The 18,539-nt window shown below is 46.2% G+C and overlaps 1 protein-coding gene across 2 annotated transcripts in view; it reads left to right on the forward strand.

Annotated features, from left to right (window-relative positions):
* The window catches only part of CNIH2 (cornichon family AMPA receptor auxiliary protein 2), a 36,333-nt gene that overhangs the window by 5,667 nt on the left and 12,127 nt on the right, over positions 1 to 18,539 (forward strand). For both annotated transcript variants that reach the window (XM_063145835.1, XM_063145836.1), the window contains exon 2: positions 15,968 to 16,036. In XM_063145835.1, the coding sequence (XP_063001905.1) occupies positions 15,968 to 16,036 (69 nt within the window). The remainder of the gene's footprint in view (positions 1 to 15,967; positions 16,037 to 18,539) is intronic.

Below are 18,539 nucleotides of genomic sequence, written 5' to 3' on the forward strand. Positions count from 1 at the left end.
TTGATATATTCGTTCGCATTGAAAAATGGCTCGGCGTGAGAATAATGATAACGTGGGGCACGTGTCAACACCCCCCCCCCCAGTTCCCAGAAAGGCTTGGTTGATCTGGCTCCAGATTTCCCAGTAGCGAAAGGAGAGGAGATATAACTAGAGGAAGGAATCGGGGGTGGTAAATATCAGGTCTGGAGGTAATTGCGTGACTGGAATATCAAGAAACTGGGGCGCTGGGGTGCTGGTGGGGGATGACGAAGGTGTTTTATAAAAGAAATGCCAAAGGATGCTTAGTATGGATAGCTATCACCGGCTTGGGAGATGCAGGGAACAGAGTAACTGGCTCACTGTTATATAGACTTTTTCGCTCACATACCTGTATATATTCTCTCTCTGTCTCTCTCTCTCTCTGTCTCTCTCTCTCACACACACACACACGCCATTACCTCCTGTCATTGTGGGGCAGGTTGTGTGAAAGAGGGGGTGATTTTTGGTTCGTTTCATTTTTACCTCTGTATTTATTTCATTAAAGAGCTCCAGGTGGTATACATGAAAGTCCCCCTGCCTTTATCATCACAGGTAGGTCAGGCTGAGAGACGGCGAAGGGCCGTGGCGCAGTGGGTAGAGCACTCATGTCGCATGCACGAGATCCCAAGTTCAATTCCCGGTTTCCCTAGGTAGAGTTGGAAAAGACCCCTGTCAGAAACCCTGGACATCCACTGCTGCCAGTTAGGGTACCCTCAGCAATACTGGGCTAGGTGGACCAAAGGTCTGACTCAGTATAAGGCACCTTCCTATATTCCTAACGTTGGGTCTGGTTTATCAGCACTTTATATGGGATGGGGATGCTGGAGAGTGAGAAAGGAAAAAAAGGTGTTTTGTATTCCTTTCCTGCCTCCTAAACGATCCTTGCATAGTGCATCCACCTACCTAATCCTAATATCCCTCTCGAGGAGTCTTCGCTGTTAGAGGATTCCCTCCCCACCTCCAGACCTGCCCCTGCAACTTTCTGTACAACCTGGAAACTCACAGTTGTTTGTGAGGCTGGTTTTTTTAGATGTGGGGGTTACTCTTTCTTTTTCTTTTAATTTACAAACATCAGTGTGCTTAAGGTGTCCCCGGAATATATAGAAACCACTCCCTGTTTTTTAAGTGGCCCTAGATTGCTTCCAAACTTAATAAGTGTCTAACTCCCTGAGTTCACTATTGGAGGGTGGGGAGCAGAAACTGCAACAAAATGTTGCAGTGTATCCTCACCTCCTAAGAGGAATCCTGTCCTATAAGATATTCTGTTCCACTCCTCCCTCATAGCCATTCCCCCCCCCATTTTTCTTTTTTTAACCGGCATTCAATATTTTGTGGCTAGTGAGCATACTGAGTTAAGAATATAAGAAGAGCCCTGATGCTGGATCAGACCAAGGGTCCATCAAGTCCAGCGCTCTGTTCACACAGTGGCCAACCAGCTGTCGACCAGGGACCCACAAGCAGGACATGGTGCAGGAGCACCCTCCTACCCATGTTCCCCAGCATAGGCTTAGTGCCTCTGATGCTGAAGGTTGCATTTAGCCATCAGGACTAGCAGCCATTGAGTTCTCAATGTGTTTGTTTTTAGGGAGGGGTTGCCCCCTTAGGACTTATTACCAAAATATTTTTGTACTTCTCCAAACCTCAGGATTCCTCTGAACATGCCTCCCTGTTGTTTTGGTTAGAGTCCTGGTACTTTAATTTAATTTGGTTAGAGTCCTGGTACTTCAATTGCATCCAGTTCTGGGCTCCACAATTCAAGAAGGACACAGACAAGCTGGAGCGTGTTCAGAGGAGGGCAACCAGGATGATCAGGGGTCTGGAAACAAGGCCCTATGAAGAGAGACTGAAAGAACTGGGCCTGTTTAGCCTGGAGAAGAGAAGATTGAGGGGAGACATGAGAGCACTCTTCAAATACTTAAAAGGTTGTCACACAGAGGAGGGCCAGGATCTCTTCTCGATCCTCCCAGAGTGCAGGACACGGAATAACAAGCTCAAGTTAAAGGAAGTCAGATTCCAGCTGGACATCAGAAAAAACTTCCTGACTGTTAGAGCAGTACGACAATGGAATCAGTTACCTAGGGAGGTTGTGGGCTCTCCCACACTAGAGGCATTCAAGAGGCAGCTGGACAAGCATCTGTCAGGGATGCTTTAGGGTGGATTCCTGCATTGAGCAGGGGGTTGGACTCGATGGCCTTGTAGGCCCCTTCCAACTATTCTATGATTCTATGATTCTACTTATTACCTGAGTTTGCTGTTCGAGAGAGTGGTGGTAATACTAACTTATCTTACAGGACTGTTGTGCGCATTATTGTAATAATGTATTTTGAGTACTTCATACACTCAAAAAGCAGTTCATAATTAAAATTACGAAGTAAAAATAATATATCTACAGAGAGAGGCATTCTGTGATGCATGCAGATCCCATGCGTAAGAGATCTATTTATGCTAACCCCAGGCTGTTTGTGATTTTATATATAGTGCTCCTTTTATTGGCCATTGATACAATAATAAAACAGTAAACAGCCCTCTCCTTTTATTTTTACTTTCAAAACATCAGGGATCTTTTTCTTTTGTAGATGTGCTCCATGAAAACCCCACAGTGGCTCACATTTGCAGATTTCCGGGGAGACCAACAAAATATTTGGCAGGTTCCGGTGGGATCCTGATTAGTTTTCACAACTGTAGGAAGATGCTTAGCTTAGCTGCAAAGGAAAGAAAAATGAAATAAATGTCTGCTCAGGGCTTCATTTGCGCAAGGACTCCCAGGCATTCTTCAAGGTCTGATTTTCAAGGCCAGGGCTTGGTTCTGCAACTTGTAATAAAAGTAAGAATGCTTTATTAGCTTAGGGGATTGGTTTTTACAAGGTGCAGCAATGGCCTTGAGCTTAATACAACTTTTTTTAAAGTACTTGAGCAACTTTGTGGAATATGGATCTCAAGAGAATGGAGCCAACCTTTTCGTGGCCTGGTTCACACTTAATGCTAAGCCATGGTGTGGTTTGTTGAAATTTGGCTGGTCATTGTATCTGAACCTAACCCTGCAAACAGCAAAGGTTTGTAAACCAGCTCTAAACTACAAATAGAACTCATTTTTTGTCATTGGCTTAGGAAGTCTGGCTTGTTTAAACTATGGCTTGTCATGTTGTCTGAACCTAGAACTGTGGCTTAGACCTGGTTTGTTTACTCTGTTGCCCACCCTAAAACAGAAGTGCCCAGCAAGAGCATCCTGAAAATGAACTACTCTGAAGGCTGGCAAAATGTGTGGGAGACCAAAAAGCAAACAAACCAGAAATAGGGAGAACAACCTGCTGTTTATTTGCTCGTCTGTAAAATAAACCATGGCTTAGCGGTGTGTATGAACGTAGCCAGTAATTTCCCCCATTTGGTTGCATGATGACCAGATGTTAGAATCTGCCTTATACAGAGTATCTATGGCTCTGTGGTAGAGTATAGAATCATAGAATCATAGAATAGCAGAGTTGGAAGGGGCCTACAAGGCCATCGAGTCCAACCCCCTGCTCAATGCAGGAATCCACCCTAAAGCATCCCTGACAGATGGTTGTCCAGCTGCCTCTTGAATGCCTCTAGTGTGGGGGAGCCCACAACCTGCCTAGGTAGCTGATTCCACCGTCGCACTGCTCTAACAGAGTACACACTTTGTATCTAGAGACTCCTAGGTTCAGTGCCCAGCAACTGCAGGTAAGACTGGAAATATTCATGTTTGAAAAAACTCCTGTTATTTTGGTTGAATGTCAGAGATACCTCCTAATGGTCATTTTGGTTGGAAAAATTAGCAGATGGTCAGAGCAGTCTGAAAATGGGACCAGCTGCTTACAGAGGCAGTGGGCTCTCGTTGCTGGAGGTATTCAAGCATCTGTCAGAGATACTTTAAACTGGATTTCCACACTGAGCAAGGTCTTGGACTTCATAACCCTCCAACGCTGTAATTCCATGAAACCTTTGGGAACTGCTGCCAGTCAGTGTCAACAATACTGGTCTAGATGGACCCATGGTTTGACTCTGTACAAGGCAGCTTCCTATGTTCCTCTATTGTCATCCAATAATCTACAGGAATTGTTTTGAGTACGAAATAAACAAGAAGTTGTGCAAAGGATGTTCAGGCCAGACCTGTGAACTGAACCCAGGAGACCCAGCTCCTTTTGTACACCTTTTCTCCACCCCATAGTACAGCCTTCCTCAACCTGGGGCGCTCCAGATGTGTTGGACTACAACTCCCAGAATGCCCCAGCCAGCTGGCTGGGGCATTCTGGGAGGTGCAGTCCAACACATCTGGAGCGCCCCAGGTTGAGGAAGGCTGCCATAGTAGGAGAGGGGATTTTCTGTTGGCCTCTTGGCTTCTGCATTGAATGAGCAATTTATTCCTTGTCAGTGGTGCAACAGAAAAGTTTGAAGTGCAGGCGCTCTTCATGGCATCCCTTGTGGTGGTACCCCAAAGGAGAGTCAAAATATTCAGGCAGCTGTGTTGATCTCTATCAACAAACCAGTTCTAGAAGTTTTCTGCTCCACCAGGAACAGGTCCTTTGTAAAGCTAATGGGTCTTAATTGCTAATTCCAGGCCAAGTCAGACCAAAATACTTTGCATTACAATAGGGAGCAATATGTTGTTACTGAGACAATTCATTTCCTTCTTAGCTCCTGTGGGAATTGCAGCTAAGTTCAGGGAATTCCTGGCTCCACTTCATCACCTCTCAATTCGGGAGGCGGAGGACAGCTCTTGAAAGCGCTTGTCATGCCATCACCAGGGCCTTGTTTGCCATCTGTGGTGGAAGGGTGCCATGGGGCTTCCATTTTATTTTATTTAAAACATTTTATACCACCTTTCATTGAATTAAGATTCCAGGGCAGTGTACAACATATGCAAATCCTCCTCCCAGAGAACAATAGTCTGAACATTCTAAAAAAACAAGACGATCAAATAAAAAGTCAACAACATTGGGATGTTATATACAGTTTTAAATGCCTCCATAAATAACCAGTGTCTTCAAAAATCAGAAACCAGAACACATTGCCTTAGAAGAGGGCATTTCAGAACTGATCCCATGCGGCTCAGCTGGGCTGTTGTTGTTTTATCAATTTATATATTGCTTACCCTTCCTAAAAAAATATCTTTAAGTGGCTTACAAAATCAGAAGTTAAATTGCATCATAATAAATACAAAACCCCATTGGTTAAAGTGTTTAAAATATTTGAAAATGCAGCTAAACACACAATAATTTTATTCTTTTTTTACTTTTTACCCATTTTATCCTTTTTATTCTCTCAATATTTTAACACTTAATTTTAACTTAAATTTAAATCTTACTGTTTTAACTCTGTATTTTAATCTTATATCAATTTTGCTGCGTGGTTTTATCCTGGTTGTGCTTTTTGTACTGTATTTTGTAATTGTGCTTTTAACCTTGTTGGTTGTTTTATTGTGGTTTTAATTTTTGTGAACCGCCCAGAGAGCTTCGGCTATTGGGCGGTATAAAAATGTAATAAATAAATAAATAAATAAATAATGAAAAAAACCACCTAACTTAACTAGGCATTGCAATCCTTTAGGGAAGGCTTGGATAAAAAGATAGCTCTTTTGCAGGCATCTAAAACATGCCTCGCTGGGTGCCTCCCAAATTTGATGGCAGAGCCCTTCTGGTCCCAGTCTAATCCCTGGTGTGTCCAGTTAAAAAGTGGCAGGTGGCTTTTCTGCCTAAATACCCGTTGTAGTCAAGAGCGCACAATACCAGACCAATAGATTGATCTCTTAAGGCAGCTGAATGCTATGGGAGCTGTCCACAGTCCTGAATTACAGAGCGCATAGAATTCTCTCTGATTGCAATCCTATGCCCATTTTCTTAGGTGCAAGCCCCCCACTGAACTCACAGGGATTTACTTCCAAGTGAGCACGGCTAGGATTGCACTCACTGAGACGGCCGACGCCACTGCAGCTGGTGTTCAGGTGAAGGGGTACACCTGCAGAAATACCCCGTAAACTGGAAGATAGACCACTGGTCCACCTAGCTTAGTATTGACACTGACTGCTCTTTTCAAGCAAGTGTTTCTCCTGTCTTGCCTTAAGAGATGCTCGGGATCAAACTGGGGCCTTCTACATGCAAAGGAGATGCTCAACCACGGAGCTACGGTCCCTCCCTGAAATCTAGCAGCATGTCAAGGAGACAGCCAGGCTGGATCCCTCACATGCTTGTTTTCTCCATGCAGGGAATATTTTGTATCGAGGAGTGTTTGGTTACATGGCCTGACTGAAGCAACGTGGCCCATTTTTAGGTTTGCTACCTTGGTAAATGCAGCCCTGTGTTAGGGCCAAGATGTCTGCTTGTCTGGTTCCAGAAGCTTTGCACTGCAGCTCTGAGGAAACTGTTTCAGCAGTGATGCCCTTCAAATTGAGGCTTGCTGTAGGCATTGGAGGCTCTCGCTCTTACTGGTTTTCAGCCAGATTTTGATCTGGGCAGGTGCTTGCACGTGCTTCCCTTGTTCCCGAGTAGCCAGACTGAAGTGGATTCTTTCACCTTCTAAAAATTATTTGTGAACATCTTTATTCAATTTTTAAAAATGAAAATTTCATGTGGTTAAAATACATCTCTGAAGCATCAGCACAAACAGAATTGAGTTCTCCTTTAACACTGCAGCTTAAGAAAGTAAATCTCGTTCAGGGTGGTGTAGTATTTTTTTAAAAATCCCAGATAAAGATAAAGAACATTTTACAAGAATGCCGAAGCTTCTTCAACACAGGCATTGTCTCGGGGACATATTTTTCTTACCGTATCCTAAAATCAGTCTCCAATCTTGCATGTATCACTGTGTCACTGTTAAATTACCCTTATCGAAATGAATCCTAATGGAGATCTTGATTAATTATCATTATAAGCCTGGTCTTTTGACACCATTCTCCAATGGTTGGAACTTGTATATTCATTTATCTTTTATAGTTTTATACCACCCAACTGGCAGATGCCCCTGGGGTGGTTTTAAAATCTTTAAAAACCCAAAACAACAACACAGTAACAACACAAACAAATACAATGTTTAAAATATTAAAACATTAAATGTTAAAGAGCCAGCAGAGAAGTCAATTATCAGAGCCACAGATTAAAGGTGTAATCCTATTTATTATTTTATTTATTTATTGCTTTTATATCCCACCTTTTTCCTCCAAGGAACCCAAGGCAGTGTACATAATCCTCCTCCTCTCCATGTTATCCTCACAACAACAATCCTGTGAGGTAGGTTGGGCTGAGAGTCTGACTGGCCCAAAGTCACCCAGTGGGTTTCCATGGCCGAGTGGGGACTAGAACCCAGAACTCCTGACTCCCAATCCAACACTTTAGCCACTACACCACCTTATCCTGATTGGTCTGCCTTCTGATGAGTGCATTCTTTCATCTGTGCTTTTAATCTGTAGGAATACAGAACCAAGAGTAGAATCATAGAATCATAGAACAGCAGAGTTGGAAGGGGCCTACAAGGCCATCGAGTCCAACCCCCTGCTCAGTGCAGGAATCCAACCTAAAGCATCCCCAACAGATGCTTGTCCAGCTGCCTCTTGAAGGCCTCTAGTATGGGAGAGCCCACAACCTCCCTAGGTAACTGATTCCATTGTCGTACTGCTCTAACAGTCAGGAAGTTTTTCCTGAGTCCAGCCGGAATCTGGCTTCCTTTAACTTGAGCCGGTTATTCCGTGTCCTGCACTCTGGGAGGATTGAGAAGAGATCCTGGCCCTCCTTTGTGTGACAACCTTTGAAGTATTTGAAGAGTGCTATCATGTCTCCCCTCAATCTTCTCTTCTCCAGGCTAAACATGCCCAGTTCTTTCAGTCTCTCTTCATAGGGCCTTGTTTCCAGACCCCTGATCATCCTGGTTGCCCTCCTCTGAACACGCTCCAGCTTGTCTGCGTCCTTCTTGAATTGTGGAGCCGAGAACTGGACACAATACTCTTGATGAGGCCTAACCAGGGCTGAATAGAGAGGAACCAGTACCTCACGTGATTTGGAAGCTATACTTCTATTAATGCAGCCCAAAATAGCATTGGCCTTTCTTGCAGCCATATCGCACTGTTGGCTCCTATTCAGCTTGCAATCTACAACAATTCCAAGATCCTTCTCGTTTGTAGTATTGCTGACCCAAGTGTCCCCCATCTTGTAACTGTGCGTTTGGTTTCTATTTCCTAAATGTAGAACTTGGCATTTATCCCTAGTACTTGTTGAGTGTGTGGTAAGTGTGAGTTATTTATTCCCCCTCCCTCTGGATACAAGGCAGTTGTGTGTATTAGCCGTTCCAGTTCACTTATCCCCATCTTTCTGTTGCTTTTATCATGTAATTAACTTCCCACCATTCAAATATTTCTTTTCAACTATTCCCCCACTTCCGAGGTATCTCCCACTATTTTTTTAAATCCATCCCAAAGCTTAAATAACCTTAGGGTGGCTTCTTTTGAATCACGAAGAAAACAGATTTACATAGCATTTGCATATGCTAATTTATAGGCATAGGCACACATTTTGAAATCATTAGTATAATTTAATTAGAAATTTAATACATCTCACCATAGTGCACATGGCTGTGCCCAGGTGTCTTGCGTGTTCAGCCTGCTAACTGTGAATAATGGGCATCCGTTCTTACGTTCTTTGTTTTTTGACTGGAATTGGACTAGACATCCCTTGAAAGAGAGAACTGTCCTCTGTAAAGGAGGCTGCCCTAAAGACCTTCTGGTGATGCCCCAAATTTGAAAGGTCTGGTTCATAATGGCTCGGAACAGGATCTTTAGTGCTGTTAACTCCCACTCTTTGGAATTCCCTACCTGTACTAATTAGACAGGTTTTGGGCACCTACTGAAAACAGACTTTCCCCAGCAAACATTCATAGGAACGTCATCTTGCCTTCTGTATACAGTAACAATATACCATATTTAATTAGGGTCTTATGCTGTATTATTTTGCACATCACTTAGAAATGCCTCTGAATTTAAACAATTCTTAAATATCATTAAATAAATAAAAACCCGATCTCTCTCTGCCAACTTTTCATTTCATTTATTGCATTTCTGTACCATCCAATAGCCAAAGCTGGTTTACAAAGAACACAACCTAAAACAACTTAATGGAGAATTATTTAGAGACAAAAATACAAAACCATTTTAAACAGTCATCAATAAAAATCCCAGGACGTCTTAAAAACCTGGCCGTATGCCATTAAATGCATGGGAGTAGAGAAAGGTCTTAACCTGGTGCCAAATAGATGACCGTGTTGGCACCCGGTGGGCCTCACTGGGGAGAGAGTGTTCCATGATCGAGTTCCCCTTCTTGGGCCCTTCCATCTTCTGAACCTCCCTCAGAGGAGGCACATTTGGTCTTTTATCTCTAACTTCTTTTGCAACCTTTCTTGTGCTTCCCTTTCAATCCAACCTTTCTTGCTTTTTTAAGATCTAGCTTGATAATCTCCAGAATTTTGCCCACCCCACCCCCTTTTTTGTCACTTGGTAGACGAGGAAGTGGGGGGTAGGCCGGGACAGGAAAGGAAGGAACCCAGTGGACTGGCAGATCTTCTGCTAGGAACACAAAAACCGGCGTGTGAGCGTCGCTAGGCAACCCCAACCGGCGCCTGTAGCCCACGGTGTGGCTTTGACAGGTGACAAGTGCAGTTCAGCCTCAGCTGTCGCTGCAACAAAAATGGGGAAAGGGCAACCTTAGGAAAGCTCTCTGTGGGTGTATGTATTGGTGGAGGGTGTTGGCTAGGACTCAGAAGCATTGGCAGAACTGTGGAAAAGCACAGCGACAGGGGAATCGCCTTGACTTACTTACTTATTACAATTTTTACATCCTACCTTCCTTACCACAGTGCAGTTGAAGGTGTGCACAGAAGGTGGGCTCATCTACACCAAGCAGGAGATTCCGCTATGAAAGCGGTATATAAAAGGCAGGAGCCACACGACTGCTTTATAGTGATATTGGATCTGCACTGCTGCTTTATAGTGGTAATAATGAAGTGCACTGACAACTGTTGGGGCCCATTGACACATCTACACCAAGCAGGATACAGCGCTATGAAAGCAGTATATGGTATGTGCCAATAGGCCCCAACGGTTTTCAGTGCACCAATACCACTATAAAACAGCAGTGTGGCTCCTGCATTTTATATACTGCTTTCATACCACGTTCATAGTGGAATATCTGCTTGGTGTAGATGACCCCAGTGTCCCTAGAGGGTGTCCTGTCCAGACATTGCCCAGATACAGACCTGCTTGCTTTATTTTATTTGTAATTTGCATTTACATCCCACTTCTCCCTCCCAAGGAACTCAGAGTGGCTTACACAGTCCTGCACCACTCCCTAGTTTATCCTCACAACAACCCCATGAGGTTGGTTAGGCTGAGAGTCAGGGAGTGGCTCAAGGTCATCCAGTGAGCCTCATAGGGACTAGAAGCTGGATTTCCTGAGTACCATTCCAACACTCTTATGACTACACCAGAGCTTCAGCAAGGCGGCTCCATCATGTGCTTGAATTCAGGCCTCTATCCGTTACAAATGTGATCTGTATGGTGCCGCCAGCCAGCCATACTCCATTCCACATCTACCCACATGCACACACACAGCAGTCAGTTGGCATTACATGGCCACTGGGCATGCTGTTTTGGGGTCCCCCCCCCCGTCAGGTGGTTCCCTCCCCCATAAAGATGGTTTGCATTTCTGCAAACCACTGGGTTCCCCCAAGCCTACGGATCCTCCCTCCCTCCCTCCCTCCTGTGCCGGGTGATTTCTGATTCCCAGCTGTTTCACAATAGCAGCAACAGGATAATGCCTCTCTGCCCTGCTGCCATAAATTACCCTGCTGAAATGAAGAAACCCTGGGGCAACCAGGAGTGAATTGGTGTGTGGGGTGGGTTTTTTTTTTTGTGAGCTCTGTCACTCAAAAACAATCCGTGGCCTCCTCCGTTTCTTTTCATTCTAAGTGTTCTCCTTTTGCACCAGGCTCAGATTGTAGACCTTGGGATTCTTGTAAAGAAAATAAGGTAGATTCTGCAAACCTGAAGCCTCTGCCCACCCCAGGTAGATGGGAGGGTGGTGATTTGTTAAAGGAACATCAGAAGCTGCCTTGTACCCAAATCAGATCCCTGTTTCTATTAGCTCAGCATTGTTGGCCTTGACTGGCAGCGGATCCCCAAAGTTTCAGGCAGGATTCTTTCCTAACCCTACCTGGATTGAACCTATGACCTTTTGCATGCCCTAATGCAGAGATAGCAAGGGGAGGGTGTTTTTTGACACTAGAAAAATCTGTATAATTACCCTGATTTTGCCAGGGTTACTCACGTTTGCATATTCCCTCCTGGTGTGCTAGTGATATTTGTTTGCTAAGTACCATTGCTGTGCATGGTTTTGCTTTACAAAGAATGAGAAGCCGAGGCCGCTGCTCTTCAGGAGTGTATGAGCTAAACCATGGGAAGTCGTTGAAGGATGTGGAAGGAAAATAGACGCAAGGCCAAATGGGGGGGAAATATGCCTTCAGGGCGGTGGTGTAGACTTCAAGCCTTTAAGTTACTGTGGGTTTATGGAGGGTTGGGGCAAAGGTTTCATGAGAAATGAGGACAGGTGAGGAACCTGTGGTCCTCCAGCTACAGCTCCTGTCATCTCCGGCCATTGGCTGTGCTAGTTGGGGCTGATGGGAATTGTAGCCCGAGAACAAGGAGTTAATGCAGGGCGGCTTTAAAAGGAGATGGGATAAATTCCTGGAGGAGAAGGCTATCCATGGCTATTAGCCCTGATGGCTATGTGCTGCCTTCAGTATCAGAGGCAGTAAGCCTATGTACACAAGTTGTTGGGGAACATGGGCGGGAGGGTGCCGTTGCACCCATGTCCTGCTTGCAGGTTCCTGGTTGGCCGCTGTGTGAACAGAGTGCCGGACTAGATGGAGCTTTGGTGTGATCCAGCATCAGGGCTCTTCTGGTGTTATTAGGGTGCTGACTCCCTTCCCATTCCTGGTGACCACTGGACCTCCTTATTCCTGATGACCACTGGACCTCCTTATTCCTGGTGACCACTGCACCTCCTTATTCCTGGTGACCACTGGGCCTCCTTATTCCTGGTGACCACTGCACCTCTTTCTTGAGCAAGCCCCTCTGGCTTCTGAGGCTTCAGTGGCATTCGACACGTACGGTATAGCGTTCCTTGTCAGCCTAGAAACGTTGCTTTTTTAAAAAATAAAAAAGCTGAGATTCTCAAGTAGCTAATAGCCATTGTGCAGTTGTTGTTGTTCTTCGTCTTTGTCTTCGCCTTCTTCTCCTTCAAGCTAGCAGCGTTGGTGCTCCTCTTTTGGCAACAAATCCCATTTGAAAAATGCAAAATGTGCAGGAATGGAAGTGAACATTACAGCAGGGGCAAAATCACTCACCCCAGGGGCCGAATTCAATTGTAGGGCAGCCCCTGAGAGCTGCATTCCAGTGGTGGAGAAGGCCAAAAGGGCCGGGCCGGAATGCCAGCCCATGCTTGCGTAAAGCTCTTCCTGCCCGTCGCTGTGCCTCGAGAGAGGCATTGGTGACCTTTTAACATGTGGACACAGGAAACCACGGAATGATGGGTGATTGGGGAAAAGGTAGTGGGCCAGGGGAATGCGGGTGACCATTTGGGGAACTTGATGGGCCGGATTTCACCTCCCAGGCCTGTGGTTCCACACCCCTGCATTTTGGGCTGGAATGGAGGCATCCAGGGAAATGCTTTCCAGACCGCAGGTGCCGGGGGACGGAACCCTTCACCACTTTAGTGGCAGGGAGGAGCCCTGCCCTGCCCTGCCCGTGGGTGGTTCTCGCATGTGCCACCGTAGCCCCTGGGGGCTCCGAGCCAGCGTATATTTCTCCTCTCACCCTCCCCATCCTTGCTCCGGAGACTTTGCCGCTCTGAAGATCCCGGATGAGTCACCCGCTTTGGCTGCTTCCTGCAGGCCTCCTTGTTCCCCGGAAGGCGCTTTGGGTAGGATGCCATATGGCGCTTAGGGAGGGAAATGGAGACACCAGGGGTTTGCGGGGTGCGGGTGAAGAAGCGGCACGTTATGGGAAACTGCTGGGTAATTAATTCCACCTCCTTTCTCACATGAAAGCTGTGTGACGTCTGGAAGTTTCCTTGAGATGCTGCAAAAGAGACACTGGGCAGAAATTTTTACAAAATATATGGGGAAGACAAGAGTTACGAAGAACAGTAGGACAGAGTGGGGTTCTTCTGGGGAACCCTAAAGGAGGATTTGTCCTATGGGGCTGAGACTCCCCACCCCTGTCTGCTATGGATTATTCACGCCTGCTTTAACATCAGAAGATCATCTGAACTTTTCTCAGCTCCCTGCCCCCATGCTGGATCAAACCAAAGATCCGTCTGGTCTCCGCTGTCACGCTTCCCTCAACAGATGTCCCTGGAAGGCTTCCTAAACAGGGCTGGAAGCAAAACCCTGCCCTTGCTGCTTTTACCCTCTCCTCAGCAACTGGTATTTCGTGGTACACAGCCCCTGAACATGGAGGTTCTATTTAGTTATCATGGAAATTGCTGTTGACAGACCTCCTTCCTCCTCTTCCTCTCATGAATTTGTCGTGTGCCCTTTTACAGCCGTAGTGTGGCAGTCAGCTCCATAACTTAGTGATGCGTTGAGTGAAGACGTCCTTCCTGTGCTCTGTCTTGAATCTTCTGTCTGAAGTTAAGCAGCTGAAGCTTTTCCTGCCATGGACATAAAGCGAATGGCAAAGCTTCACCTTTCTGCCTTCCAGGTGGTTGTTAAATGGGACAGGAGCCGGGGTGGCTGAAGAGCCTGGCTTCTTGCAGGCCATTTTAGTGGCTAAGCGGTATAATCCTCATATTTTGGAAAAGCAACTCTTCACCTAAGTGTGAGCAAAAGGCTGAAGAAATGCTGGAACAGGCAGATTACAACCGGCCTGACTTTTATGAGGGGTGTTGGTTTTCTGATAAATTTGGCACCGTATGGGATAGCTTCCTTGAAATGTATGCTGAGTGAATGCTTTCTGGGATGTGTGTCACTTCTATTCCTTGTGGACTGTCAGTCTGAGCCTACTTTCATTCTGGCTTAGTTTCGTAGACTAAAAGATGTTTGTTTGGTTTTTTTAAAAACGGTTACTTATGTGCCTGTAGATCTCTGGTGCGTTAATAGTGTTGGCGTGTTACACGAAGTGCCCTTACCGTCTCTTGCAGGGGTGAACAGCCCCCAGCCTAATTTCAAAAGCTCTCGGCTAGCACCCCTGGCTGTCCTTCCCTGGGGCAGGAAGGAAGAGGGTGAGGAGGAGACAGGGGGACAGAAGAGATAGAGGTTGCAGAAGAAGAGGTGGAGAAAACGAGATGCGGTTTGTGGAAGGAGAAGGGAAAGAGGGGTTGTGGAAGGGAGGGGGAGTTTGCGGAAGGCGGAGAAACAGAAGGAGGGTTTTCTCTCTCTCTCTCTCTCTCTCTCTCTCTCTCTCTCACACACACACACACACACACACACACACACACACACACTCTGCAGGCAAGTAGTCCTTGAGAGAGAGAAATGTTCCGCACCCCTTATCTATTGGCAACTTACATCCTCTGAGTCAGGGGCAGGGAACTGGGGGTTCTGTGTGTTTTAAAACCAATGAAAAACCCTTTACTATTCAACAACAACCGTAGAGGGGGTACCCACCACTTTTTCTGTGTAGAAAATAGCATGCAACGCATGTATAGGTCTCATCCTGTATACTGATTGTTCGCTGTGGATATAAGGCAAGGATGGGATAAAGGCACCTGCAGTGGTTACATGTGGAGATCTACATGTGGGTTGCATATTGTTCTAAGTATTCATCTTTATTCCAAGTATTCATCTTTATGGAGTTTTAACCTTTTAAAATTGATTTGGTTTTTCAAAAATATATATAACAGCTATGAACAATCATACAGAATAATGCAGTCAAAAGAGAACAAGATAATTGCAGAAGCCGTAATAAAGGCAGTGTAGCAGTGCACAATTAGGGAGGGAAATCTTTGTGGAATGTTTTTCTAGGCATGAAATTCTGGTGCATGAAAACGAGTAATGTCTGAAGACTAGACCCACAGATGTGACCCTGGGTGATTGACATGTGCTTCAGATTTTAAAGGCCTGGATTAAAACACTGGGTTGCCTGCTGCTACATGGTCGTTACATGTTTAGCATTGATTCAGACCTGTGGATGATTCTGATTTCCAGATTATTACTATTAATTCTTTTTAAACGGGACCTGCAAAATGGCTCCCAGGCCACAGGTACAATGGCTGGGTGCAGGATCCTGGTTCTTGTCGCTCCATCTCCTTTCCCTCAGATTGAGACCTGTCTACAAGGAAGCTCAGAAAAAGGGGAAAGGAAAGTGTTGGGATATAAATATAAATGGCAGACAAATTTCCTTGATTTACATAGACACCTAAGAACATAAGACGTGCCATGCTGGATCAGACCAAAGGTCCATCTAGGACAGAACTCTGTTCACACAGTGGCCATCCAGCAGTCGGCCAGGGACCAACAAAGCAGGACATGGTGCAACAGCACCCTCCCACCCATGTTCCCCAGCAACTGGTGCACACAGGTGTACTGCCTCAGATACTGGAGGAAGCCCATAGCCATCAGGGCTAGTAGCCATTGATAGCCTTCTCCTCCAGGAATTTCTCCAACCCCCTTTTAAGGCCATCCAAATAGGTGGCCATCAGTACATCTTGTGGTAGTAAGTTCCATCATTTAACTGCACCCTGTGTGAAGTCCTTCCTTTTATTTGTCCTGAATCTCCCACCAATCAACTTCATGGGATGACCCCGGGTTCTAGTATTTTGAGACAGGGAGAAAAATGTCTCCCTGCACTTGAGGTTTGCGGATCCTACAGTTCAAGGTTTGCATCTCAGACTTGACAAGTCCTCTCAATTCCTTCTCTTTCCTTCTCTCTCTCTCTCCCCCCTCTCCTATTTAGATAATCGCCTTTGACGAATTGCACATGGACTTCAAGAACCCTATCGACCAGGGCAATCCAGCCAGGGCAGTAAGTCTATACATGTCGTGTCAGAGGTGTGTCTGTCTCTGTGTCCATTTGTTCGTCTTTCTCTCCTCCCTTCTCCCCAAAAACTTCTTTCCCTTCTCACTCAGAACTGGCTTATATTAGAAAAGAATCCGGCTTGAAACCCTGGCGAGCTATTGCTGCCAGTAAGTGTGGAAAATACTGAGCTGGTTTGAAATAAGCCAGCTTCCAGTTTAAATCGGCACTTTCTTCAGAGCCGTGAGGACTGGGATATTTATTTTTAAGAGAAAGGCAGAGTACAACGGCAGAGTACACGCTCTGTGTATGGAAGATTCCCAGCTTCTCCAGATAGGACTGGCAAGAAAGCCCTGTTCCTAGAGTGTCCTAGGATGCTCCAGGGATGCTCTAGAAACAAGGCTTCTATGGCAGGAACCGCAGAGCCATCTCATAAAGCATTTTCCCTCCCTCACCCACTGGGGGTATGTTGAAGCTGCCTGTGGGTTGCATTTTTTACACCCCTGCCCAATATCAGTGGATTATTTTTTAAATTTCTAAAGATTTCTTTTGGTACGGCTGCAAACCTTTCGGGTTCCCTCAAGCCAGCTGATAAATCCTCCAGGTGTGTGTGGGTAGTTCTGTTTTGGCTATGTAAGCAATGACACTCACAGCCTGAGCATCAGAAATAGAGAGAACGTATATCATGCTACCTGTCATGTCTTTCCCCACTAAATAATTCTGGGAATTGTCGCTCGGTGAGGATTCTCTCTTGGGTTAACCGTAGCCCTCCCTCAGGGCATGACTGTGGCCAGAGGCGTCTCCTGGATGTTTCATGTCTTTCCACTTTGTCTCCCAGAGTTTGGCTTGAGACACAGGGATACCAGCAATCCCTGTTCCAGGAGAGTTCTTTTTTTTGCACAGAAGTTTTAGAATTTGCAGAACTTCTTCACCAACAAGGGAAGCTGTGATTCACCCTTCCCCAATCCAATGCCCTCCAAGTGTGCCGGGCTGCAACTCCTATCATCCCCAGCCAGCTGGCTGAGGATGATGGGAAGTGTAGTCCAACACACTTGGAGGGCACCGGGTTGGGGAAGGCTGCTCTGCATGGTGTCCAAAAGTCCATCCAACCAGGTGCCTGGTGGGAAGACAATTCCGCATACGGGGCACAGCTGCAGAGAACTGCCTTTCTCTTTTCACAACGCTCCTGCAAGGTAGGTGCAGTTGAGGGTTAATAGTTGGCCCTAGATCAGGCAAAGGTCTGAGGACACGTTTTCTCCGTCTTCCGCTGTGGCATCCGTCAAAGCGCCTCTGTTAATGATCTCAATTGACCGCTGGGTTCACATAATACAAGGGTGGGAAACTCAGACATGAGGGCAATATCCAGCCTGGATGGGAGTCAATTCTGGACTTCCTGGAGTTTTAAATCTGGCTTTCAATTGGCCACACACCATTCAAGCCTACAAGAACTGGGGTGGGTGGTGGTGAGAATATGGGAACAGTGGAAAAACACAGAACAATTGGGGAAAAGCAGGGTGGGGGGTAAGGCCAGTGGAATTTGGCCCGCAGTTCTGAGTTTCACCACTCCTGTTTTAACTGGAGATGCCAAAGACTGAACCCGGAATCTCCAGCGTGCAAACATAGGTGTGCTCTGTCCCCTGAGGTCTGTGCTGAAACCCTCATCAAAACAAACGACAACAGAAGGACAGCAGCAGCAGTATTTAGGCAGGAGGAAACGCCCCTGGTTGCCACCCCAAGCTCCCGAAAGGGGGGTTGTTTAGGGGGTCTGAAGGGTTTTGCAATCTGGGTCTGAAGGATCGGAGCGAGCCTTTCAAGGCCGAGAGGAAGAGGTGGGCGGGAGGGAAGGGGAAAGAGCCATTTTCGGAAGCCCGGCAGGACGGCGGCGATGCAATTGGAGGATAAAAGGTGGCTTTCATCAGCCCCTGAAAGAGCACAAAGGAATGGCAGGAGTTGGGAACATACAGCTGCAGGAATCCTTTGAAATCCCGCCCTAAAAGTGTCGCTCAACACTCCCGCAGCAGCAGGGGGAAACCTCTGCGCTCGCCTCCCCCGCTCTGCACCGCTGCAGACAGACCGGTGGATGGTGCTTGATGCTATCCATTCGGAGACGGCTCGCGTCTCTTCCTTAGCCCCGTGTCACCCCTCCCAGGTGCGGCATCTTAGATGAACAAGACCCTGTATTCGAATCCTGCCTAAGCCACGACGCGCTTGCTGCAGGATCTTGTAGGGCCGGTCATATTCTCTCTCTTTCTCTTTCTCTGCCACATGGACCTTGCACAGGTTTTTGTAACAAAAATGGAATGATTCCTAAACTCCTTGGAGGGAGGGCAGGATATTAATATGAACAAGATAGTCACGTGTCTGTTGAATAATGAAGAGCCAGTGTGGTGTAGCGGTTACAGTGTTGGACTGGGACTTGGGGGATCTTGGTTTTAGTCCCAACTCGGGCCATGGAAAAACGAGGTGATTTCTAAACTCCTTAGAGGAAAGGCAGGACATGAGTATGAAAAAG

The sequence above is a fragment of the Elgaria multicarinata genome, chromosome 21, assembly GCF_023053635.1.
Source record: "Elgaria multicarinata webbii isolate HBS135686 ecotype San Diego chromosome 21, rElgMul1.1.pri, whole genome shotgun sequence".
In the NCBI taxonomy this organism is placed as follows: Eukaryota; Metazoa; Chordata; class Lepidosauria; order Squamata; family Anguidae; genus Elgaria; species Elgaria multicarinata.